The sequence below is a fragment of the Eucalyptus grandis genome, chromosome 7, assembly GCF_016545825.1.
Source record: "Eucalyptus grandis isolate ANBG69807.140 chromosome 7, ASM1654582v1, whole genome shotgun sequence".
Lineage (NCBI taxonomy): Eukaryota > Viridiplantae > Streptophyta > Magnoliopsida > Myrtales > Myrtaceae > Eucalyptus > Eucalyptus grandis.
This window is the reverse complement of record NC_052618.1, coordinates 40784272-40811573: the sequence shown is the minus strand read 5'-3', so window position 1 is coordinate 40811573 and position 27302 is coordinate 40784272. Positions and strand designations below refer to the sequence as shown.

The window sequence follows — 27302 nt, the reverse complement described above, 5'->3', positions numbered from 1 at the left end:
GACTTTGCATAATTATATGCGTGAACGCACCAATGATAGACATTTTGCAAGAGCAGATTTGGATCCAAATTATGGATATTCAATTGACATTGATAATACAAATGAGAATGCCGGTACTTCAAATGACAATTTATCTTATGACATGGTAGCGTTTACATGATCAAATAGCAATGAGTTTAGTAAATACTTAAGAATGTTTGTAATTTTCAATAAAAACCTATTTCTTTCTTTGATGTATATGTAATCATATTTATTATAATGAAATTACTCTTTCTTTTAATTGAGAAAAGTCCACTTCGATGTATTTTTTAACTTATGAATTTGTTAATATATCTCTTTTATATATACATCTCGGTGCAATATATATATATAAAGTCATTGAACTTGTTAATATATCTATTTTTATATTGTCGTGACCAATTTTTTTTCGGGGTGTGAGCCACCAGGGTTTGGTTAATGGATTGTTAAGCCTAACCTTTCAGGCTCTCCTAAGCCCATACCAATTCGCGACTTTCGGTTCAAGTTCTTGACATGCAATTGATTTTCAATTAGAAGTCGTCACTAATCTATTTTTAGTAGGTCGATTAGAAACCCAAGCAAAGTAATAGGAGATTTACTTTACCCCTACGAACCCGGAGATTATGGGTACGGGACTTGGTTACACTAGATTTCTCTAATGCCTTTTCGGTACCATTCTTTTAATTTCAAAAATGTTTTGCGGGCGGTTTGGATTGATTTTAATCTATTTTCTAACATGTAAGGTGATCATGCGGGTACACAAACCATAATTTTTAACACCCAATAAAAGCAAATAAATAAAATGTAAGACTTACCTCATAGCAAAAAAGCATCTTGATGTTAGATCGGAATTCACATCAAGCCTAGATATGATTTCTAATTAACAAGCAATTACTCAATTTTTGTTTTCTCTTTTCAACAAAAATCTAGTTTATATGCAATGCAATACTTCTAATCTAATATGAAATGATATGGCATGGCAATATGTCCTAAACTATATGAATGCGTAAAAAAACTAATGATTTCTTAATGAACATGCAATGATTAAATATGCAATCTAAATTAACGAGAATGACTTAATTCTAATGACGTGTGATGAATGCAATGACGTACAAAATTATTTTAACTAAAATGACATGCAACATGCAATTTAATATGCGAGCTACGTGTCCACGTGACATTTATTAAATGACATACCTAATAAGACAATTTCTAATTAAATGAATCTAACAACGATCGCTAAATGACGTGCATTTTATGGACCTAATTCTATATGACGTGCACATGATTTTTTATTCTAAAAATGCAATCTATCTAGAAATTGCAACTAATTTATCCTAAGACAAATTTTAACTTTTTATGAAATGCAAAACATGACTATCTAGATTAAAATTCTATCTAGCTTATATTAAGGATCGGATTAGACTAAATCCTAATTTAAACTAAAATATTGTCTTAACCTAGCAAGCTCTAACCTAAGATGCAAAAATCAATCTAAACTTAAGATGAAACATGCAATTTATTCTAATATGCCATGACGTGCAAAGAATGCTCTAAATCTATTTTTTTCTTTTCTTTTATGAAATTCGAAATTAAAATTAAACATGCAATTCAAATAAAAACTAACATCCCTAAATGAATGCACTTTCTTTTTTGTTTTCTTTTTCATGATTAAAAATAAAATCCCTATTCTAAATATGCAAGATAATCCTAAGACGAGGAATATTTTAAAACAAACTTAATTCTAATTCAAATTTTTTTTTGGATTTTTCATTTACAAAAATAAAATTAATTCAACTAACATGACAGCAAATCAAATAAGATAAGATTGATATTCCAGAATTGACAAATCATATCTTTGCGCATGAGATCCAGTTGGCGATTTTAAATAAATCATAATCGAATCTCGGGCGAGAGATCGGATTGGTGATTTTCAAGCGGTGAGATTACGAGTCGGATTTTGGGCGCGAAAATCGAACTGTCGTCTCAAATTTCGAAGCAATTTCATGTCGGGCAATCTCAATCTTACATTAAGGAATAATTTATAAAAGAACAAGTAAAATAAAATAAATAGAAAACTACCTAATGTGATTTTCCTTTTGTTTTTTCTTTCCTTTTTCCTTCCAGGCCTTGTGCTCGTGGCAGGTCACAAGGGAGGCTGGTCACTGGAGGTGATGGGTCGCCGGCGTCGGAACTCCGGCGAGGACCGGTGGCAGCAGGTGGACCGACGGCAGCAACAGGTCGCGGGTGGTGTGCCGCGGGCGTCGGGTCGCTGGTCGGACGACACGGGCAGGGCAGCAGGGAGCGAGCTACTGTGACTGGTTCGCTCGGAGAGTCAGCCGGAGCGGCGTCGCGGCGAGGCTGAGGTGCGGCGAGTCGACAGTGGTGCTAGCGCCGCGGGCTGCTAACAGAGGGGACAGCAGTTCGGAGCTGCAGATCGGGCAGCGACAGAGGAGGAGCGCGGAGCAGAGCTGGAGGCGCGCGAGTGCAGGCAGCCTCGCGACTTCGGGGTGCGGAGCAGCGGCGCTCGGAGACAGTGGCAGGGCGTCGCGGCTGCTATGAGGTCTCAGATCCGTCGGCGTCAGGCTTCACGAACGGCGAGCGAAGGCGAGATCTGCTGGGCAATCGCGGGTGAGTGGCAGAGCAGGGCAGGAGCGGCGTCGGCAGGGAGGTCGCGGACGACTGGGCTGGTGGCTACTGGTGTCGCGGCGAGGGAGACTCAGGTGGTCGGCTCGAGCGCGATCAGCTCGGATGAGTTGCTGCAGGGCTTTGCTCGAGGAAGCACCGAAGCGGTGGTGGTGTCGAGTCGGAGGAGGAGTAGAGACTCCGGCAGAGGTCACGTGAACAGCGACAGCGAGGCGAGACGTGGCGGAAATGCAGTGGCGGTGCAGTGCGGGCGCGGTGATGCGGCAAGGTGGCCGGCGCAACGGTGGCCTGGCTGCTGGTACGCCGGTGAGGGGATTGGGCAGTAGGGAGCGCCGGTCTTCTTCTTTCTCTGTTTTGTTTTCTTTTTCCTTTTTTTCTTCTTCTGCTGCACGTCGCTTCCCACCTCCCTCTCTCTGTTGACTCTTCTCTGCTCTTTCACTTTTCTGCAGAACCTTTTCAGCAAAACCAGCCTTTCCTCCAAAGCTTTTTCCTTTGTATTTTGTGTGTTTTTTTTTTTTTTCAAAGAACGAAAGGAAGCCTATTTTGCCGAATGATTTAAAGAAAAACCCTAGAAAATCCGAGAAGAAGCCCTTCGGCCGTATATCCAAGGTGTGTGGCCCCTTTTTCGCTCCAAAATTTTCGAAATCCCTTTCCCCCTTTTGTCCGTACGTGCACAACGCCTTTTATAGGGAAAAATTTAGATCTTTGAGGCGTATTTTATTTCCAATTTTATTTGCGCATAATTCTCTAAATATATCTATTTCGCATGCACGTGATATTCTCTTTTGTATTTATCAAATATCCCATCCAAAATTTTCCTTTTTTGCTTGAAAATACATCATTTTGTGTATATTCTTTAAATGTGTGAAGAATCCGAACGGAATATGTGAAAAATCTTTCATTTCTTGGCGGGCGCAAAAAATAAAACAAAAATAAAATGTTTCTAAACTATATGCCATGTGATTTTTTTTTTTAGTAAAATTAACCCAAAAATTATGCAAAAATTTAGGTGTCGACATATATATACATCTCAGTGCGAATATATATAAAGCCATTGAATTTGTTAATATATCTCTTTTATATATACATCTCTATATATATATAAAGGTCATTGAACTTGTTAATATATCTCTTTTATATATACATCTAAATGCAAAAAAAAAAAAGTCATTATTTTTTTTTCAATTTAAAAAATAAAAATTAAAAAATTAAATTGATTTCGCTAAAGGACTTCCCAAATATGTGTTTACCAAATAGCATTTCCCCAAAGTTACTTCTCAGGCTCTTTTCAATTATAGTTTGCTAAACAGTTTTTGCATTTCATCAAAACTCTTTAGATCGAAGGCTCTTTGATTTCCTTAAAGGCTTTTCCCAAACGCATCCATAGTCCCCTCCTAGTAAGGATAGGTTGGTCATTTCACATATTACGCTACCAAACTCAACTGTTAAGGCAATAATGATCTCATTCTCGTTCCACTAGCTCTACTCCCAATGTCCAAATGGGGCTTGGCTGTTCAATCATTTTGTAATGAATTTATATGAAGGTTTTCATAAATAAATAAAAAATTATGTGCTACAATTTATATTTTCAAATTTTAGTATACCGTGTCAACCTTTTTACTCATTACTTTTCAATATCATGAAAATCTACCTTTTTTTTTTTTTAAATATCTATTAAGAGATATTTAGAATTCTTCAAATTTCAAATTAACGTGGCGTTTGACAAACGGTTGCACTTCAAAGATGGGATTGATGCCATCTTTGGATACCTAACTAGAATGGGAGTTGAGTCCTTATTATCAATCTGAATATTTTCTCTGGTTGATGCTATTAACATTGGTGCTTGGTGTAGGTTGAATTTGTGTTAGCTTGTTAAGTCAATTGGATTGTCAAGAGTGCTAATCTTGTAGAGAGTAAGAGTTCTATGTATATATAAAGAACATGTAACCGTACTCTTGTAGAGAGTAAGGATAATGCATCCCATCTTCCATCATTTTTGTAACTAGATGTATGATTTATCTCGCCTTGTATGTACTATAGTCTCATGTAAATCTAATGTAAATCTAGGCTTTTTTAATCGTAACTACTCGATTTACATGAAGGGTTGTATGTACTATAGTCTCATGTTAAAGGATGTCGTATAGTTTCTTGTGATAGTCATTTCGGGCGATAATTATCTCAATAATTATCTCGATATATGTAGTGTTTCAGTGTCAACAATTTCCATTCTCAATTGAGGAACTTTTAGAGTGGATATAGCAAATAGCTATTGAAGTTAGGGGTGGCATAGTACGGGTTGGGCCAGTCTACCCCTTAACCTTAAGATCAACTCGCACAATCTTCATCCATAATTTTTGGGATAGAAAACCGACCTATTGAGTTTGGACTAAGGATCGAACCAATACGATGGTTTAGTCACCCCAGAAGTCAACCAGGACAATGATAATTTTTATTTCATTTTTGTGCTCCTTAAAAAAGCGATTGAGAACCGATTGACTCAATAGATTCGGTTCGGTTATAGGGTCGAAACCAACCAATAATTTTTATTTCATTTTTGTACACCTTGAAAGAATCGAAGACGGACAGGACCCGCAATGGGTTCGATAATGAGTAGGTCCGGTAAGAAAGGCAAGCGATGAAGATTGAGTAGGGTGAGCGTCGAACAGAGTGAGCATGAGTGTCGAGTGGAGAAACAAGCCTGCGAGCATCAGTGGCGAACGGCATGAGTGACCCAAAGCGAGCAAGATGAGTGTCGAGTAATGAGCGGAAAAGTTGTTTCTTTCGATTTTAGCAAATTGAAAACTATAAGACATATAAGACAAAAAGAGTATATGTACTAGATGAAGATGTCTTGGGGAGTTGTTTATCTTACTTTTGGGGCCCCAAAAACTCCTCAAAAAATATTTTTTCTCATTCATAAATTATAATTATTACATTTGTAAAAGGCATTAAAAATCTAAGTTATTAAAGAATAATGTAAAATTACTTGAACTTCTCATTAAAGAGATGTATTTAATGTTGTTAACATCATTTATTTTAAGGTTTTTTTATATAAAAAAATTATTAAAAATATATGAGATAATATATATATCCGGGTTGGACCGACCCTAAGCTTCCAAGATTGAACCGATCACCGTGCGCAGTCTTGATTAAAAACAGGGAATTAACCAACCTAGTCTTTCTAAAAACCGGACCAGGGAATAGAGTAGGGTTAGACCGATCCATAATTGGTTCAAGATTGCAGACCGATGCTCCCCCAATTGAAGTGCAAACATAGAAAGTAGAATTTTCGATAGCAATTATGTTAACCCATTAATTTCACTTCATGTCAGTCTCTCAATGCTCTAAGATTGAACCTTTTCTTTGGCCCGTTGAATTTGAATCAGTTGACAGCAGATCACGTTTCACAGGCTTTTGAATGGCTCTAGTTTGTTTTATCAAAGTTCAATCCTTTATACCTGCATCAACCTTGATATGCCACAGAGCAAAGGAAGCCACCACATACTATAACAGAGCAAATAAATTACATGGCAAAAATTAAAAGACAAAAAGCCCCGCTAATATTCCTTCCATGACCGTGAAATCGATCCAATAAGTCGTAGTAACTCTAGGTTTACAGGCCACGAAACCGGTGAAACAACCCACAAGAAATGTCCATAACCCCGCCGCGCCATAGAAGCCCTTACGATATAGCACATTATTTACATTCATACATCACGGTAACTATCTATACACATATCCACGCCTAGGAAGTCTCTCTTTTGTTGCTGATTTTGGCCCTCGTGATCGATTCTAGTAAACACCTCTCTGGTATGGACGTTCGCAGAACTCGCCGCCGAGATCATCACAAGCCTCTGCTGGGAAAACCCTGCAAAAAGAAATCAAAAGAAGTTCATAGATTTTCCTCAGACAAATTACCGGAATTTTGCCGGTGACGCTTTAAATAATGTATCGGTGGGCTTACGTTTTAGGACCGGTGTATTCAAGATATTCCCTCTCGATGGCCTCCGCAGCCTGCGCTGCCGTGCTGATTCGGGCCACGGGATTGAGCTTGGCTTCAGGGTATGCGTCTGCTAAGCATGCTTCGCCACCAACGGTTTCACAGGCTTCTGCTGGGAACACTCTGTCAATGACCAGACTTTTGTTAAGTCACATTTAGCATCTAGCTTTGTCTACTCTTTTCACATTCACTTATCAAGAGACACTTCTATGTAGACATGAGGGAAAAACTTCAAGAAAAATGGCAATTCAGTTGCAAAAAAGAAACGGAAACTGGTGTCGTACGAGAACGAGGAGCTGTAATCGACTGTCGCAGTTTCATAGGCCGCTAGAGAAGCTTTCGCCGGGGAGACTCGAGACAAAACTGAAGAAGAGAGCTTGGAAGGCAAAGCCAAAGGCTTGGAGAGGTTCTTGGATGGGATCACCGGAAGGAGGGGAAGGGCGAGGAACAGAGCTGCCTGCATCTTGAATGTTTTGAGTGTTTGTGAGATTTGATGATAACGTGTTTTGTGTTAATCGCAGAGAGATTGAAGCCCAATTTATAGGGGGGATGGATAGGATGTTGGGAAGTGAAGATATTTGTGAAACTTTGGATAAGGTATGACCCTTTTTGCCTGAGATGCTTTTTGAGAGATGGAGAAACTTCAGCAAGTTCCAATCGTTTCGGAGATATTTACGAATCGCTTGGAAATTTCTCTTCTATCACCCTCGAGAGAAATATCTTGAGGAAGATACAAAATTGGTACAGCCCAGCTGGGACTCGATCAGTGATGTTGAAGTTGCATGACGTTGGCATACTGTTAGCTAGTGTAGCCGATGGAGACGATTACAATCAGAAAATGTGAAATCCCGCTTCATCGACGGTTATCGCCATTTGGATCGCACGTCGGCTTCAAGGCAGAATTTGTCAAGATAAATATCCTTTTGAAATATCACTGCTTACCATATAGTAAGCTCAGAAAACGGGCTATGGAGAGGCGCTTTACACTACCAAGATTTCCGTTGACCGATCCATAATGACGTGTAAGTATGCCACCGTGTTGAGATATCTTATCTACCTCTCCAGGAAAATGGAGGCCTACGTGTAGAATCTTCATTTTCCTTGTCTGTATGTTTACTGTTATTCATATCTTTTAGTGCTCATTGCACTTAAAATATAATTAAAAAGCTTGTCAGCACCCTCAATGACAACATAGATACAAAATGGCAAAAGCTCGGGACAAAGCTGCATCTCAAGCGTTGCCACCTAGATCCTAACACCCGGCTAAGATAATAATCCACAAGGCATGAAGTATGAACTCAAGTTGATCTGAACTTGAACAAAGCTGCATGAAGATTTGGCTTCAGTTCATGTATATTTCCTCAATGATTTAAACGTAGAGATGTGGCAGGAAGCAACAAGTGATGGGGTATTCTCTTGGTTTCTTCTGATGTAGAAAACCTGAAAGCAGAGCATGTCAAAAGTGCAGATGCTCATTATACCTCAAACTGCATGCTAAAAGGCGGAGCACTGCACTTGCAACCTCATCAACCAAGACACGACATTGTGAGATGAATACTTAAGTGAAATCTCCCACCAAACCACTATTAAGTCGCCAGAAGGTATTGATCATGCCTCTGATCTTAGAGCGTGCCGTACACAGACAAGATCATCCAACTTGTTTCCATCCATTTTGTACAGGGATACACCTTCCATATGGATAAAATGATCTCGTGCTTCCTTCCTTAGCTTCTCTAGAGGCATGAGTTCCCATTTGCTGTAATTCGAATATTTCCTGAGATCACTCATGTCTGAAGAACCAGAGACCCGCCCATTGTTTTTAGGGTCTGCATTGCCCCAAACCTTACAACTACCAAACTGTCCCTGTCCACCACTCTGACCAGCTTGACTCTTCTTTAAGCGCAATGCAGCCGCATGAGCACTTCTTATCAAATCGCGATTAGGCACATCTGACCAATCTTGCTTCATTTTGGCCCTCATGGGAGAATGGATTCTTATAACCTGACAAGACAAACCAAGTTAGATAAACCGTGAAGAAGAAATTCGCTAAGAACTACATGCATGAGATAATTAACTCAAAATCTATTCCATACACCAAGGCACTCTAATAGCTGATAATAAGCCCGCCCTTGAAGTGGATTATGACCTTTCTTCGGTTCAGAGAAATAACGAGTCCTGCAAGAAAGATTTGAAAATTGATCAGCAGCACAAAGGGATCTACAACTTTTCACCACCCAATAAAAGTGAGCAGGTAAGCTCGCAGTTCATTTAGGAGAAGAAAATGATGGCGTTTTGGTGGCTATGGTAATGTTCTAGGTACTTATCATCTATTCAATTCATTTCCATGATAAATTTTCTGCAAAAGTCACTACACAAAGGTACTACACTTTTTTTTTGGCTTTTATCTCAGATCAAACAGGAAGCATGTCCCTGATCCTCAACGACACATATTAAAAGATCTGCTACCAAATTTGTCATAACAAGAGTAAGCATATATGCAGTTAGTTGCATACAATTTCACAATAAGAGGAAATCACATATTTGAAAAGATCATTGCAAGCAGTATAAGAAAAGGGAATTGAAGATAAGTGGAATGACTTTGCACACTTGTGGTAAGAAACATTAAATGTCCCAGGCAATCCCAGCTCCTACTCCTAGATCACTCCAACTCAAGTTTACAATCAGTTAAAAAATCTCTCTTTTGAGATCAGTAGTCATCAGATATAGAAACTAAAAGAAAAAGCATGAAAAGAACATGACTAGTGCACATGATCATACAATCAAAATGCTTAATACATTACTGGAGTTGGGTATCATCAAAAACATCCAAGGAAGCTAACATTATGAGTAAGAATGGAACTAACCATTCCGTATAACCTGGATCAACAGTGAAACCATATATGTCGACAGTATCACACATAGAGAGTGCTAGCTCAATAGACTTCATTCCAGTCCCCTTTGCTCCTCTGCGCAACACAATCCCTTGAAACAGATAGACGGGATTTGGAACTTTCTGCGTATGATATAATAAAAAAGGTAACTGCATTGATCTAGAGACAGCTGATTGTAAATAACTTGATTGACAACATTAAGCAAAAATCCATACAGTCCATTGGTTTAGGGCAAGCATTTAGTGTAAGAAATGCTAACTGGATCAGGGATAAGCACAAGGCAGCCGTGGGAATAGGAGCCTTTTGTAGAAAGCATAGAAACTAGCCATCAAGATTTGTTCAACTAATTATTAGTTGACCAAGGAACTGGAATACATGAACAAAATGCTCACCTTTATCATTGCATTGAAGTCTCGATGAGTCATACTTTTGATTATGAGTACCTCATCATCTGCAGGAGAAAACTAGGAGTAATGACAAATGCAGAGAATCTCCATCAACAATGCATGATTCAGAGAAAAATTTCAGACACAACTCCTTACTATATTGAAACTCAATCAACATGCCATAATCATCAAAACCTCCTTTAAAGGCTACACCTCCATCAGAGGTGAAGGTCTGACCCCTTTTCGAGAGGATTGACCCCTTTTCGAGAGGATTAACCCCTTTTCTATGTCAACGATTTTGGGGTCAACCTCACTTACCTTCAACAATACGTGCAAAAAAAAATTAATTGAAGGAGGGATGTCCTTCAAATTACGGTAAGTACAGGGTGTCTACAAATTTTCCTAATTCAAATTTTTTTTTTTTTGATGAATTAGGAAACCCCGTAAGCCGACAACCGGCGGGAAGAACCTAGGGGCAACATGGGGAAACCATCACCCCATGCCACCAGGTAAGTCACCAAGTAACTCCACCAGCCTCCTTGCGTTGCAAGGGATTCGAACTCCTCACCTCTCTCGCAAAGGATCACAGAAGCCTACCCAGCGGAGCCACCACGGCCGGTGGTTAATTCAAATTATCTGTACCATTAAAAGAAGAGAACAGATGAAAAAAGTGTAAATAGACCGAGAACCGAAAGCAGATACAGCTTTGATTTTGTCAATTATGTATCGAGAAATTGGCAAATAGCAAGGGAAACAAGTACTTGGGGAAAACCAGGATTTGATCAATTTCTACTTTGTTCCAAAAGATCAGAACATACCAGACCCATTCAGTATGGCAATCATGTTTCGAGCACCACCACGAACCACGAGGCGGAAATCCCTTTTCATGCCAACATATTTGGCATATTTCTGTATTAAGAGAGAAGCCAGAAAAAAAGGGCCAAAAAAGGAAGCTAGAATAAGCACAATTCCATTTGCTTGCAGCAATCTAATCAACAGGAAGGTACTTGGCAAGAACTAGGAATAAAGCATCTACTTCACAAACATCACTCGATGTATGAAATTCATGGGAGGGAAAAACAGACTCAACAATTATAACCACATAATTTATACAATAAAAGTCAATAGACAAGAAAGTAAATGCATGTTTCTTCAAGAGAGAAAAGGCAACCAAAAAAAAAAAAAACTCAGTCCTTTAGTAAGTATAAAGTTTCATACATAATGACAGGAAGAATCATAACACATGTACCTCATTAACGGGAGCCTCATTTTCTCTAATTACAGCATCATGACTGTCTATCTCTTCTCCAAACTCTGTCTTCAACAAATCTCCAGAGTTTCCGACAACAGCACATCTGTGAAACTGTCGGGGGTGAAAGGGAGGATTTGATGGTAGAATCATATTCAAATGCTCCTCACAAAGAGTTCGATTGTAGCATTTATCAACACCCCTAGAACCAGTCAATAAGCACAAGTTAGCAGCTGCCAGGCATTCCAAAATTAAACTATTACAGATGAATGGGAAAAAGGATAGTCAGCAAGAGATTTTACAGCTGTGCTATTCTTTTTGCTGCATATTCCAGCCATCCATCTGGCCGAGCATCAAGATATTCTCTAGTCAGCACGGTAGTCATGTTACGATACTGCACCCTAGACACATTAGCTCAAATTATCTCCCCAAAGACTCTACCAGTGATCCAGACAAAAGTACAATGGTACTGACCTGTTCCCATAACAAGATGGCCTCACAGACATCATACTTGTACTCCAAGGGCTCAAAGATCTTAAACTGTGCATTGTACTATAAACAAAGACTATAAAGGTCAGCCACTCAGAATAATAAACCATCAGGTTGAAGGATTAAATGACAAGGAGAGAGAGATCCGACCCAAGTACTGTTAGTGCCTTTTGGGAACTTCAGGACTAAGTTGCAATGATCAATTATGTGCGCGGAAAGCCCAAGCCCTCTCTTGGCCTACATCAGAGAATCAGTGACTCAGCACCCAGCATACTTCAGCACTGAAGATTCATCAAAACCCGTTGCGCATATGCAGCAAATGCACGCAAATGCTATAATACCAAGCTATAAGTAGCGACTAACTTCGCAATATCAACCAGAAAAGGGACGGAATTCCCTCCCAAAGCCCAAATAACAAGAACGCGACCCATCTACCAAAGTCAGCCAAGCCAAGCCAAGCTTAGCAACCACAATTGCGAAATGTTCACCACAACAGCTTCGAAACATCGTCACGCGATTCAGAGAGATGGGTAACGCCGATCGGTTCGAGAAGGTTTTCGGGGACTAACCACGCATTGTTGCACGCTGGACTGGAAACCGGACAAGACCCGAACTTCCCGCCCGTCGAGATCCGAACTTTGGTCCCCTGAAAAACCCAGGAAAGCGAAAGAAGGAAAGGAGTAAGGGATCGAAATGGGCAAGTGACCGAGCCCAAGTTTCGATGCGGGAGGGAGGCGGGAAACGGGAGGCGACCTGCGAAGAAGGAAGATTGGGTGGCGAAGACGAAGAGGCAGAGGAATGCGGCGGCGCAGGCCAGATGCGGGACCGCCAGCCGCCCGCCGTTGCTGCCGGAGGAGGAGGAAGACGACGGTGCTCTGTGGTGGTGTCTCATCCTTCCTTCGCCGCCGACCATGAGAGAGAAGGAGGGGAGACCGGTAGAAACGGAGATCGCCGTTTCTTTATACGCTGTTTGACAGGGGGGTCTCCTGAAAATAATGACGTGGCATATAACATCATGTGTTGAAATCGAACTCCTTTTCTTCTTCTTTTTTTTACTCTTAATCGACAAAAAAATTCACATTCTAAAAAATATTTGCTAAAAATGATCGTCCAAAAATATTTTCATCCTTCATGAAAATGATGAAAATATTTAGACACAAGCTGTTGTTGATAATACCTAATTTTTCGTTGGCTAATTATTTTAAATAATAAATTTAATCGTTTTAACACATTTCATAAAAAAAAAAAAAGTGACCAATTAATCAACCAATAAAACTACTTGTCATAAATAACATTTTATTGTTGCATGGAAACATATAAATATTGACTAGTTTGGCTAATATTGAACTTGGTAAAATGAAATGATTAAATAATTAAAAAATAAGTTTATTTGAGAATAGCTGCTCCTACTATTTCGGCCCAAAGCCTTGAGCATTGTATAAAGGACAAGTTGTAGAAATTACTCATTACCTTCTAGGTGAAATTGTCATAGGAAATTATATTACAAATTACTCTTTTTCTGAAACAAAGAAATCTTAATAATGAGATAGAGTTCTTTGGTTCATCATGAAAATAGTAACCAGCAAATTCCATCTGTAATAAAAAAAAAATTATTGACAAAATAATTACTTGATAACACGTTAATAACTTATCAATAGATTTTGTAAACACCATAAGTTGATATTTAGCAACTATATCAATAATCTTCAATATTTACTTTTATGGGTTATCAACTTATTGAACCTACTACCTCGAAGTGATAACCTTAATCTGAATAATGCAACAATATCCATTGCATTGTGAGACTAACTAATCCTAATCACTTATCAACTTTTGATCTATTTGGTTTTGTAAAGTACGAATATAGTTTATTCTTGTAGCTTAAGGGCCTTTGAACTTAGTAACTTTTATTTTTTTCTTTTTATTTTGGTCAAAATAAATCTTATATCAACATACATCACATTAAGGTTATGTTTGGTCATCTGGATTTTTAAAAATAGACTATGAAATCCAAGAATTTTGCCATATTCTACCAATCATTTGATAAATCATAGTAATAAAATCGGATATATTTACATTATAGCATGTACATTATTTAGCATAAATTGTATATCAATGTAAATAAATGTAAAAATTCATGAACCTTTCGCGACACTCTTGTCTACTTTGTTTTTATTTTCCTTTTTAAAATTTTTCCTCTCTTTTTAAAGTATTTTCCTTTTTATTTCTTTTTCCCCTTTCCATCATTCTCTAATAAAATTTTATTAAATAGTAAACTATACTAATATACCTAAAGTACTACAATACCTTAAAATACGTAATAAACATAATTATATGTATATATATTTAATATGCATTATAAGATAGAATTAAATTCAAATATATATAAGTAAAAATAAGATTAAATTAAAAAGGCTATACTGTTATTTTTCATTATTTTGAATTTTATATAGTAGACTTCAAATATTATTTTTAATGAAATATAATTTTAATTTTATTAATCTAAGAAGTTTGTTATTTGAGAAAAATAATTTCTTATTATGGATATTAAAAATCACATCCATCTTTATCTCATCTTCCTCATAAAATAATTTTATCAATGTCATATCCCTCCCATATCCAATTTTATCTTATTTTGAATAAGTTTCAAACGCCAAATAAGATATAAACTAATATTAGTCCCTAATATTTATTTTTAATTTTGATTGATTTCAGAAAGGACAAATATTTATTATTGTCGCTCGTACTTTTCAAGTTGATTTGACTAGAGTATCTACGTTTCACACATAAAACACCCACTAACTTTTGTTTTAAGAACGCCAATATTTGTACTTCCAAGTTTACCAACGACTTTACTACTATAACAATAATTATTTTTGTGACTTACCAACGCCTTTGAAGTTATAATTTTCATTTGAAATTACCAACCTAATATGACTGATATACCAACATTTGTTAGGTAAAGATGGCATAGTAATTTTAGTCACTTGCAACATTTTTTATGACTCTGTTTTGAAAATTGACAACTTTCATTTATATTTCTAAAATTACCAACTGCTTTAGTAAACTATCAATATTTATTTTCATGACTTATGACTAGCTTTTATTCAAATTTGTCAACTTTAATCTGATTGATGTACCAATATTCATCATATTATGATACCAACTAATTTAGCCAGTCACCAACTTTTTATCTTGCTTGGTTTTGAAAAGTACAACCATTTTTTTATACTTCAAAGAATACCTTAATAATTTATTTTGTCTTACCAACGCATTTGAAGTTACCAATTTTTCTTGGAATTTTCATTCTCAATTTAATTGATGGCATCTTAATGAAACGAATATTGGTACATCAGTTGAATTATAGTTGGTAATTCCAACTAAGTTTTAGTAACTTCATATACGGTGAGCCACAAAAATAAAAGTTAGGAAGATTATTAAAGTAGATAATTTTGAAAGTAAAAAAGAATGTTAGACTTTTGCAAACGAAGCAAGATAAAAAAGTTGATAATCACCAAATGTAGTCGATATTTTGATGTGAATAATGTTGATATGTCAACTAAATTAAGGTTGGTAATTTTGGATAAAAATTAGTAATTTCAAAAGAGTTGGTAAACCACAAAAATAAATGTTGGAAGATTATTAAATTAATTGATAATCTTAGAAGTATAAAGAAGTGTTTGTATTCTTCAAGATCTATCATGATAACCAAAAAAAAAGTTGGTGAGTGACTCAAAATAGTTAGAATCTTCGTGTGACAAATGTCGGTACACTAATCAAATTAAGGTCCATAGTTTCATATGAATCTTAGTAACTTTCATAGCATTGTTGAACCATAAAAACAAATGTTGATATATTATTAAAATTGTTGGAAATTTTAACAATTCATAAATGTTGGCACACCATCAAGTTTAGATCGGTAAGTTTGCAAAGTCAGTGCCTCCCAAGGTGTTGGAAAGCCACGAAATATATCTTGATAGATTATTAAAATTGCTGACAATTTTTAAAACATATATAAATATTGGGCTTCGTAAACAGGTCCGTGGAATGTCGGAGTTTTCTGGGGTGAAGAAGTATAAAAGAATTGTTCAAAATATTCTAAACATATTGCAATTTTACTAATTCGTCCTAAATCTTTTATTTCATCAATTCAATCATAAATATTTTTACACTTTGCTAATTGAGCTCATTCGAATAATTTTGATTTGAAGTTGCTAATATGAATGTCAGCTGTTTTATTTGGCACGGCTAGTGCTAACATGAATAGATTTTTAATATTTTTTTTTTTATTTTCCTTCTTTTCTTTGCTTTTTATTTATTATTATTTTGCCCTTTTTGTGCTAGAAAGGCCTGAGCAAGGCAATCCTTACCCAGACTGGGCAAAGGGCCTTCCTACCCTTGCATGTGGCTATGATGGCCTTGGGTGAAGGCTTTGTAGCCCTGTTGGCCATGGGCAAGGGTGTGAAGGCCTCACCAAATCTAGGCACACCTCACCCAATCTGAGTGAGGCCTTCGCGATCAATGAGGGTCACCATTGACTCTCGCGGACACAAAAAGAACAAAAAAAAAAACAAGGAAAAAAGGAAAATAAAAATAAAAAATTCGAAAAAGATATTAGAATACTATTAAAAATGATCTACGTTAGCACCAATCGTTGCCATATAGGATACTTAGACTCCACGTCAGCAATTTCTAGCCAAAATTAGCCGAATAGACTTAATTAACAAAGTACAAAAAGGTTTAGAATTGAATTGACATAATTGAAAATTTTAAAACTAAATTGGCAAAATTACAATATGTTTAGAACTTTTTGGATAATTTTTCAAAAAAAAAAAATATAGCTGAATTTAGTAGGATGCACGCTTGTGTTTTGATCATGTGCATCCTACGTAAACTATTGCGATTAGACACTTAGAGATCAACTTGGCTAAAGGATAGAACAAATTACACGGTGCGTTTGATTCAGCATTCTCAATAAGCTTTCAGCCTCCAAAGCCCATTGAGGAAATGTTGTACCATTTGGCAACTATTTTAAAAGAAGCTTTCAAGTGAAAATTAGCGTTAGAAAAGCTGAAAGCGAAAGCACAGTATTGAGTAGCTTTCACTTTCAACATTTGGCCAAATACCTTACCAATTCTTCAAATTTTTGATTTTGTCTCTTGTTATTTTTTTTAATTAAAAAAGGACCCGAGGGTGGTTTTTGCTGGGCTTTTATGTGTCGAGCACTTCCCCCGCCTCGTCTCTTCACTGTTTGATAGAGAAGGGGTGAGCCTAGACCTCAATCTATCCTCGACTTTACATGAGCATTCATCGTCGCTATCGAAAGAAATCGTCACTCCAGACCAACTATGTTTGTCACCCCGACCTCCTCCTCTCTTGGCATCACCTCTCTCCTCGCCTCCACTCTTTTAATCTATGCCTTCACCATCACCAAAAACGGCCTGCTCCGGCACGCAGCAATCTAGCTGATGGTTGGTGATAATCCGACACCGGGAGAGAAATCAATGCTTCCAAGATCTTGAAAGCGCGTTGCGCAAAGGAATTAATTAGCGTATCGGTCTCTTAAAATCAGCGATTATATCTACAAAACACATTCAATGCATCCTAATAAACGCGAGACGATCTTCATCATTCGTCTCAGAAAAATTACCATCAAAGGAGTTGCCGTAAAAATCTGGAAGAATTGCAAAGTACATAATGAGGATCAAACGGAAGCCTTACCTCCAATGTCTCCTCTGTCATTCAGGTTTAGCTGCGAGAGCTCAGACTTGACAAAAATTTTACTTCCCATTTCCACCGGTCCATGTATTTTTTACTGGAGTGAATAGAGCACTTGACTCTTATGCCGAGAAGGCCTCAAGAATTTGCAGCCTTTTTTTTTTCCTTTTTTTTTTTTGCGACACTATTTACACCCCTATATGACTAAGTCCCACCCAATTTCTACCAAAAAAATAAAATTATCATCTATCATTTAGTTGCAATTTAAATTGGACTTTCCTTCTTCTTTTTTAGTTGTTCAATATCTATGTAGGATCTACTTACCATAGTTAGGATTTAATATGTTTAGGTTTTCTTTGTTATAGATTGTCCATGTCTATAGTAGGCACTATGTTTTTTTATTATTATTATTGTTAAATATTACTTCCATAAAAATTTGTTTTGTTGAAAAGAGAAATTTCCTAAAAATCTAGTTCTTTATCACATTGTCGATTATTTTTATGCATATATTGTTAAGCAAATGAAATTTAATTAAATCAAAACATTGCATAAATAAGAATTTTTTTAAATGCCAATGAAATCTCATTATTTTGGATTGACGAAAATGAATATCATTTATGAATTGTTCAAAAAACAACATCAATATATCTTATTGTGCATAATGTTTTTAGTGCTTTCCTATATATTGATATAACATCTTACATGCTCTGTATAAAAGTATCTTGCTAGTATAATAAGGAAAGAGGATAAATTCTTTGATATTGTAAAGAAAGAGATTTGATACATAGAGTAAACTAATGAAATTAATGAGTTCTAGTATTAGTGCCATGGCATTTTTCGGCACATTTTTAGTTTGAAATTGGATACCCAATGCAAAAAGGGAGATTTGTCATCCCACGACTGAATCCTTTGAAATTTCCACACATTTCACTATAAATGCCCTAGTTTCCCCTAGCCCTCCTTTAGAGCTTTGCACTTCCAATGCTCTAAGATTGACTTTTTCTATGAGATTTCTTACCTCAACAAAGATAGTAAAATTTCATAGACTCGCCTTTCACTTATAAATCCGTATTTTGCTTTTGCTAAACCATCCTCTTTTTCACCTATCCATTCTATTAAGGGCGCGTTTGGTAACATTTCTGTTCAAAAATTGTTCCAGGGAACAGAAATAAAAAAAAGTGTTTCTGTTCCTGGGAACAATTTTTGAACAAAAGAACGCGTTTGGTAAGTGTAAAAAAAAACTGTTCTTGAAATAAAAAAAGAATAGAAACACGTTTGGTAAATGCACTCAATTTCTGTTCCTAGAATAAAAAAAAAACAGAAACACGTTTGGTAACTGTACAAAATTTATGTTTTAAATTTTTCAAAAAATGCCTTTTTTTTTTTAATAAAGTTTAAACTTGATATTAAATTCTCATTCTCATGAAATGCTCATTAATTTTATTTTGTTCATGGTGAGTGAAGACAAACATTCTGAACATGATCATTCTCACGAAATGCTAATTAATTTTACGTCTTTGCATCAATCAATCATCCTCGAGTCTCTATTTACAAAAATGTCATTTTCTTCTCAGAATTGCCCATCTATAAATCCAAAATTTTATTCTCACCTAAAAGCACCCTGAGCCAATTAAAAACCATAAACACGTCCAAACCTTAAGCAATATGCCAAAATGAGTTTACTTGGAAAGACTATCTAGTATATTCAATAGCAGGTTTCGCTTAAACAACCATTTCCTTAAAAGCGAAAAACGTATTTAGTGTTCCCCTAAAATGATCATTTTGCTCAACAGAGGATGGAAACACGATAAACGCCAACTTGTGTAATCTTCTCTTCTTGGTTGACTTAGGACTCTTGATTGGCATTATCGACGAGCATCGTGATCGCCTTCCTCCCTTCCACTAGTAAAGCAATTTAATGATGGGAAGTAAACTCGGTGTCTCTGATTAAGCATTCGTACTAACAAACCTCCAATCCTTCTACACTTTTTTCCAGCTCTAATGTGAAATGCCCTGGTCTGTAGTTCGCCCTTGTTAATTGTAAAGAGAAAAAGGTCATGAGCTCTAGTTTCTACATCCACAGAGACATTTTGCCTTTTCCTCTTCCTCCTCATAATTTAGCTTTGACGAGACGGGGGCCAAAGTCACTACCATATTCAAAGCCATTCGCCTAATGTTCGGATTGACGACAAACTCTAATTAGATAGAAGCACAAATATTTTGGTCGCGAATCATAAGCCCGCCAAAAACCATCACTTTTACACACAAAGCAATTGAGCAAATCGCTACCTATGGGCAATGCTTTATCAGAAACTTGTTATCAAGCCAATGCACAATAGTATGAGGCTCGACAAAAAGCTCAGTTGTGTAACTGACAAAAAGGCGACATATCATTCTTTAAGGCAATACCCGTGCTACAAAATACTCTCAAACTGTCTTAGATCAAAGTAAATTCTTTATTTGTCTCCTGAAAAGAATTTCTTAAAAGCTCTCCTTCACATCCATTACATAATCGGGCGATGATGGGTCGGACTTCACTTCTCCGGGACCAAGAGGACCTGCAAATTAGAGGACTCTGTCTTGGAGATCATTTATGAAGGAGGACGCAAAGGAACTTATTCTTTCCAGTCTCTCCCGCGATGTTCTTAAGGGAAGAGATATCCTGCTGAGCCTGTGAAAATCAGAAGGCGAAAAACTAAACTTAGTACAAACCCACCTGATTTAGCCAAAAAGAGAAACCAGAAACTAGTGGCAGATGAAAACTCAGATGAAATTCATGAAGACACAAAAGGAAACAGTAATTAAATTGGAGAAGCCAAAGAAATCAGAGTGAGGTGGCATGGGAACATGATTTCAATCACAAGGTGTGGGGCTTGGATCCCCCATCACAAGGATGGGACTACTGCTTCAATAGCTAGAAAGTGCCCAGGCCATACGAAGCCACATCCAAGTTGCAAATCTATACCTTGCAATTAGGATTACAGTATATATTCCTAAAAAATCAGCCCAAAATAAGTACCACGATTAAACGAAAAATGCTGCAGCATGGTAGAACATTACCTGGAAAGAGAGCCTGTTGATGAGGTCACTTGCAGAAATGTCCAAAGCAGAATCTGAACTGTTGCCAAAAAGATCAGCACTGGAGATGGCAGAGGAACTTTGTAACAACAAACAAAAAGAATGTATCACATCAATTACTGAATATTGGAGACCCTTGTCCATGGAACAAATTCATAGTTACCTCTTAATAGACCCAGAGTAATTTCTAATACATCATGAGACTTCAGCATTAAGGTCCAGAGAAGTCTTGTTAATGCAGGGAATAGTGACATCGATTTGGCATTCAGTAAAGTTGGCTTCTTCAGATGGTTACCACTAAGTAAACAGAAACCAACAAAGGTGTGAAGTCAACAAAATACTCTCTCGACCTATTTTTGAGCTGTGAAATCCAAATGATCAGCCTGAGCATTTCATTGTAATGCTACATATAATATGCAACCATGAAATTCAGCCAACACAAGGCAGCATTACCCTTAGTTCTTACCTTCTTACGATGCCGTGGTTGTCGCTGCGCCTCAACTTCGGCTGGTTCTCCCCCTTGGTGGTGAAATCGTCGTAGAACGCCCTCGCCACGAGCTTCACCAGCCTGTCCATTCCACAGCACCATGAGCAACAAAGCAACAATCGAAGGAAACCCCAATCCAATCAATGAACTGAAATTCCCCCCTTCCAAAACTGAATCAAGCAACAACACAACATCACTCGAATCCCTGCGGAATCGAAGGATCCACCGATGAATGGCTCGATCGAGCATCGCTCCGCTGCTCTCCCAAGCGAGCGAGCGGGGGACGCTCGCTCGGCGTCGGCTGCGCTGCTTTGCCGAGCGAGCGTCGAGCGTCACTCCGCCGCTCCGCTCGCTCGGCGGAGCAGCCACGCTTCGCTCGAGCGTCGCTCCGCTGCTCGCTCGCTCGGCGGAGCAGCTCCGGCGAGCGTTGCTCGCTCGCAGAGCAGCTCCGGCGAGCGCTGCTCACCTGGATCTGCGGCGAGATTTGCGAGGGGTGGCTCTCGCGAAGCCCTCTTCGAACGGAGAAGGAGGAGCAGCGGCGAAACTTACACGGATTACGAAGCTTCAGCCGGTGAAGGAGCACCACTGTCGGCGCCGGAGAGTCGGTCAGTGGGAAGGCGCCGGAGAGTCGGCGGAGTAGGGAGTCGCCGGAGAGTCGGCTGAGTGGGAGGCGCCGGAGAGAAGGGAGAGCCGCCGGGAAAGGGAGAGCACGAACAAAAGCCTTCGGGCACGAACGAACCCACCTCCAGAAGTGTTCCGGTTTTGTTCTTTTATTTTTGTTCCTTTTTTGTTCCTCAAATGTGTTTCAGAAATAAGAAACACAAATTTTATGTTTCTTATTTCTGTTTCTTTTTGTTCCAGGAACAAAAAGAACAAAAAGGAACAGAAACGCACACAAACGCGTTTTGTTCCTTTTTTGTTCGAGAACAAAAAACAGAAAAAGTGTTTAAAAACAGAAAAAAAAAAAAAAAAAAACACAACCAAACAGGCCCTAAGCGACTTATTAAGCATATTCCTAAAGAAGTTAAAGAATATGTCAAGTTTTCAAAATTTGACCATCGTCGTATTCCAGCTACTCAACACACTTTGTCAACCTTCAAATATCTTATGACTTTCAACGAAAATGGATACAACATGGATATATGCACCTTCACTTTAATGCTATTAGACTTGCTTTCTCCTTTCACAGAAAGAAGAGCTTACCCATGGTTGCTTAAATGGTTCTCTTAGACACTCATTTTTTAGACTACCAGCTTGCATTGGTATCATTCAGACCATGATTGTCATCAAATTTAGTAAGAAAAAGGAAGAAACCACTTCCTCTATTTTTCCTACTATTTTTATGATGCAACCCCCTGGACATCCAAATCCAAAATCCATGATTGAGTCCTTTGACTAGGGGGATGCCCTATTCACTACTACAATGATACCCACACAGGACACTGTTTTTGAGATCTTGATTGTTAGTGTTCTCTTTGTACAAATTCTCTGGATGAAGAAGACGATGATAGGCCATCCAGAAAAAAGACACGGTCAAAAGGTAGACTTTATCAGAGATACTTTGATGGAGACCCCACTATCGAATCACTTGTGAAGATGGAGGAAAATATCAATTCATGGTCTCATATAGACCACCTTAATCAAACCCTCCTTGAAAATCCCTGAACCATGTGAACCATTTTGACCTCCTCAGTCACCACCCAGAAAGTGTTGGAATATCATACGCGGAAACGACATGACTTGCAATTTACCTCAACACAAAATCATTTGAGAAATAAATGATAAATAATAGGGACACCAGAAATTTACGTGATTCAGACTGAGTATCGGCACCTATGTCCACGGAGAGAGCTAATAGCAAATAATTTGTTATAAACGAAAAATCAGAGTTTACAATCACTCACATGCTCGAGTGTTTCCCACACCTAAATTTAAGCCCAAACTCAAAGTGTTTATAAATAAACAACCCACTTGAACATAAACTCACGGCACAAAATCACCGCACGTTCTATAGCTTAAAGTAAAATGCTCTATGTACACTAAAACCAAAAACTCGTCCGCATGTTCTTTCTTATGTACGGATTAGGGTTCTTCCTTCTCTTGATCGAGTGGCTTGTACGGCGACTCCTTTCTAGTTTTCTTTTCTCGTGCGGCACTCCTTAGCTTTTGTGGCTCCACACAAAAAAAAAAAAAAAAAAACCCGAAGTTTTGTTTTTGTACGTGGGTGCCCAAAGTCAACAATTTGACCTCGAGCCCCACCTTGTGAAACTCCAACATCGTTTCTTCTTTTGCAAGTAAAAAAGATAGAAACTTTTTTTTTCTTTTTTTTTCCTCTTTTTTCTTATAGTTGTAGGTAACTTTTTTTTCTTTGCTTTCTTTGTTCATCTAAAAAAAAAAGTCCAACATAATAAAAAAACTTCTCCATCCGATTCGTAATCTACTTGAGAAATCCTTCTCGACAAATTCAGTGTAACAAATCAATATCCGAATTCAAACTCGAGACATTAATTTAACAATTCTCCACCTTGACTCGATGTTTGAAGCCAAGTTATAGTGTTCATCATCCATGTTGCTTTCCTAACGCCCTGACGGGTGTTCACTCTCCACAAATGAATAGAGAGCTTGAGCTTCGCCAAAAGAATAGACTTAATCGTCATATCTACCGAGTTATCTGCTGTAACAATCTTTTTTACAATAACATTGCCCTTAGCTAAGACATTTCGAATGAAGTGATACCTGATGTTGATATGTTTCGTTCACTCATGATAAACTAAATTATACACCAAATATATCACACATTAGTTATCATAATGTATATCCACACTTTTCTGTTCTAACCTAAAACCCGAGAACAAATTTCATAACCATATCGCATCTTTCACTACAAAGGTTAGTGTCATGTGTTATGCCTTAGTCGAAGACAAGGTAACGTGATCCTGTAAGGACGCTTTCCAACTAGCTGCACCACCCACTAGCATAAACACGTACCTTGCTAGAGATCTGCAATCATCCAAGTCATGGGCGTAATCCGAATCCACAAAACCAATGGTTTCATTGCCATTACTATCCCTTTGGTACACTATTGTCCCCTTCAAATATGTAAGGATCCCCTTCACAGCTTCTAAATGAGCTTTACCAAGATGCTTCATATAGTAACTAGCCATGCTCACCGCTTGTGAAATATCAGGTCTAGTGTACACTATAATATATATAATACTATCCATGGCACTAGAATAAAGAACACCGGACTTATGCTACTCCTCCTCCTCTTGAGTCTGCGGAGATAATTTATCTAAAAGTTTAAAGTGCTTCGCTAAAGGTGTACTTATAGATTTTATTGTATCAATATTAAAACATGCCACAATCTTCTCGATATATTTCTTTTAAGATAGACATAAAATTCCTACAGTCCTATCATGCAAAATCTCTATACCCAATATTTTATTTACAACACCTAAATCTTTCATCTCAAATTCCGCGTTTAACTACATCTTCAGCACATCAATATCAAATATATTCTTAGCTGTTATCAGCATATCATCAATATAAAGTAATAGATAAATCAAAGAACCGTTCTCCAATCTCCTAAAATAAACACAGTTATCCATCTGACTTTTTGAATAGTTTTGACTAGCCATGAAAGCATTTAAAAAAAAAAAATCACTACCTAGGAGACTGTTTTAGTCCATACAAAGATTTCTTTAACAAGCAAACATGATCTTCCTTACCCAGAATAGCAAATCCCTCTGGTTGCCTCATGTAAATCTGCTTCTCTAACTCACCATGAAGAAACGTAGTTTTCACATCTAACTACTATAACTCGAGATCCTGTTGTCGCGACCAAATTTTCGGTGTGTGTATCACCTAAAATTAGGCTAATGGATTGTTAAGCCTAAACTTAACGCGGGCTCTCCCAAGCCCATACCAATTCGCAACTTAGGTTCGAATTCTTAACATGCAAATGATTTTCAATCAGGAGTCACCACTAATCTATTTTTTTGTGAGTCGATTAGAAACTCAAGTAAAGTAACATGAGATTTATTTTACTCCTACAAACCAAAGATTGTGAGTTCGAGAACTTGATTATGCTAGATTTCTCTAACGCCCTTTTAGTACCTTTTTATTTATTTTACAAAATGTTTGGCAAGCAGCTTGAATTGATTTTGAATCTATTTCCCTAACATGTGAGGTGATCATACGAGTGCGCAATCTACCAATTTAACACCCAAGAAAACAATGAATAGATTGCAAAACTTATCTCAAAACAATTAAAGCATTTGCAATGTTAAATTAAAATCCACATCAACAACCCTAGATATGGTTTCTAATTAACATGCAATTTCTCTCTTTTTTTTGTTTTCACTTATTTAATGAAAATTATGCAATATGCGAAGCAATATTAACTAAATGACCTAACTCTAATGACGTGTAATTTCTAATTAGATGGACCTAGCAACAACTACCACATGACATGCATTTCAATGAATCTAATCCTAATGACTTGCATGTGACATTTTTCTTTTTTTTTTCTTTTCTTTCTTTTTCCTAAAAGAATGCAATCTATCCTAGAAAATAAAACTATGAAATTCGAAATTAGGTAGATTAAGATCCTATTCAATTTATATTAGGAATTAAGCTAAGCCAAATCCTAATTTAAACTAAAATATTATCTTAACCCAAATAATCCTAAAATGCAATCTATTTAAGAAAATACCTAAACTTATAATAAATTAAGAAAAATATTGTCTAAAATTAAACTACGTGCAATTTTACCCTAATATGCAATGACGTACAAAAGATGCCCTAAATATGCATGATGATTTTTGTAGTTTTTTTATTAATTTTGAAATTAATAATTGCCAAATAATTAAACATGCAACTTAAATTAAACAAAAACTAACATCCTAAATGAATGCATTTTTTGGATTTTTTTTTATTTTAAAAAATTCGAAATAAAATCTCTATTCTAAATATGCAAGATAACAAAAAATATTCTAAAACAAACCTAATCCTAACTCAAATATTTTTTTGGAATTTTCCTTTTAACAAAATAAATTGATTCAACCAACATGATGGCAAATCAGATAAGATAGGATCGATATCTACAAATTGGCGAACCATATCTCGCGCATAAGATCGGGTTGGCCAATTTTTAAATAAATCGCGAATCGAATCTTGAGCGGGAGATCGGATTGGCGATTTTTCAAGCGATTGCGATTGCGAGTCGGATTTTGGGCATGAAAATCGGACTGTCAATCCCAAATTTCAGAGCAATTTCATGTCGGGAGCTTCAATCTTACATTAAGGAATAATTATACTAAAAAAATAAAATAAAATAAAATAAAACGAATAAAGTACATAACAAGAAAAACTACCTAATTTGCTTTTCTCTTTTCCTTTTGTTTTTAAACGGTGGCTTGGCAGCTCGTGGTGGAGGTCAGTGAGCAGCGATGCGAGTGGGTCACAGCCAATGAACCACTCAGAATTATTCAAGCAAGATTATAATAACTCTTTTTGACCGTGGACTTCAAGCTCGCAAGCGGTGGCCGCAAAAATACGGCGAGATATTTACGCCAGTCAGGAGATATTGGCCTCTTTGAACTTTGACAAAACCTGCAAAGAATAGATACGAACAAAGCGCAAAAGCCTATTTGGTGATTGTCGGTGAGTCAGAAGAAAACACTTCAGGGCATCGCCAGGCCAAATGGAACTTGCAGGAGTCTTTGCTAACTCCGAACTAGGCTGTAGTGGTTCAAGCGTCCTGGGGTGCGCTAGTTTGTGGTATAGCAAAAGCAGCGGATCGTGGATCGTCGGGGATGCGGGGGCTGCTCGAGTGATTGCTGTAAGGAGAAATTACGGTCCCGTTGGGGCAACAGCGAATCAAGCAATAGTTGAGCACAAGGAAGGCAGTAGCTTTGTCAACGTCTCTGTTGAACTAGGTTCGTCGAGGCTTGGTCACGATGGTAGGAGGTTGGCACTAGATCAACAGCTCGTCGCAAAGGCAAAGAGGTCACAGCAGCAAGTCCATCATCGCTGCAGGGGGCAATGCAGCAAAGACGTGTGTCGACGATAACTCCGGCGGTTAGGGTGTGGCACTGCAGCAAAGGGCCTCGCACGACGTGGGGGCTCCTCGACTCGGCAGAGAGAATTCCTTCTCTTTTCTCTCTCTCCCGTGTATATCTCTCAACGTCACTCACCAATCCTCTCTCTCTCTCTGCAAACCAATCGATGTTGCAGCTGTACTTTCTGCACTCCTTTAGCAGAAATTGAGCTTCACTTTGTTAACTTTTTACTCCCAAAAACCCTAAAAAATACCAAGAGAAAAGCCCATTTCATGTGG

At 37.5% G+C, this 27302-nt stretch overlaps 2 protein-coding genes and 1 long non-coding RNA gene across 3 annotated transcripts; all 3 read right to left on the bottom strand.

The window, feature by feature from the left end:
* Nucleotides 1-6148: 6148 nt before the first annotated feature.
* Nucleotides 6149-7154, bottom strand: LOC120296342 (light-regulated protein, chloroplastic-like). Its single transcript, XM_039318202.1, has 3 exons — nt 6949-7154; nt 6629-6787; nt 6149-6532 (listed from the first exon to the last, which is right to left on the bottom strand). The coding sequence occupies exons 1-3, from the start codon at nt 7125-7127 to the stop codon at nt 6457-6459; spliced, it is 414 nt and encodes a 137-aa protein (XP_039174136.1). The 5' UTR covers nt 7128-7154; the 3' UTR covers nt 6149-6456.
* Nucleotides 7155-7746: 592 nt separating this feature from the next.
* Nucleotides 7747-12626, bottom strand: LOC104453525 (sialyltransferase-like protein 1). The gene is made up of 11 exons (XM_010068108.3): nt 12433-12626; nt 12249-12325; nt 11830-11916; nt 11665-11742; nt 11493-11584; nt 11191-11392; nt 10760-10850; nt 9948-10006; nt 9529-9677; nt 8758-8839; nt 7747-8665 (listed from the first exon to the last, which is right to left on the bottom strand). Exons 1-11 carry the CDS (start codon nt 12590-12592, stop codon nt 8273-8275), a joined length of 1470 nt encoding a protein of 489 aa, XP_010066410.2. The 5' UTR covers nt 12593-12626; the 3' UTR covers nt 7747-8272.
* A 7044-nt stretch (nt 12627-19670) lies between these two features.
* Nucleotides 19671-20554, bottom strand: LOC120295515. Its single transcript, XR_005552911.1, has 2 exons — nt 20458-20554; nt 19671-20068 (listed from the first exon to the last, which is right to left on the bottom strand). It is a non-coding gene; the product is annotated as an uncharacterized LOC120295515 (long non-coding RNA).
* Nucleotides 20555-27302: the final 6748 nt, after the last annotated feature.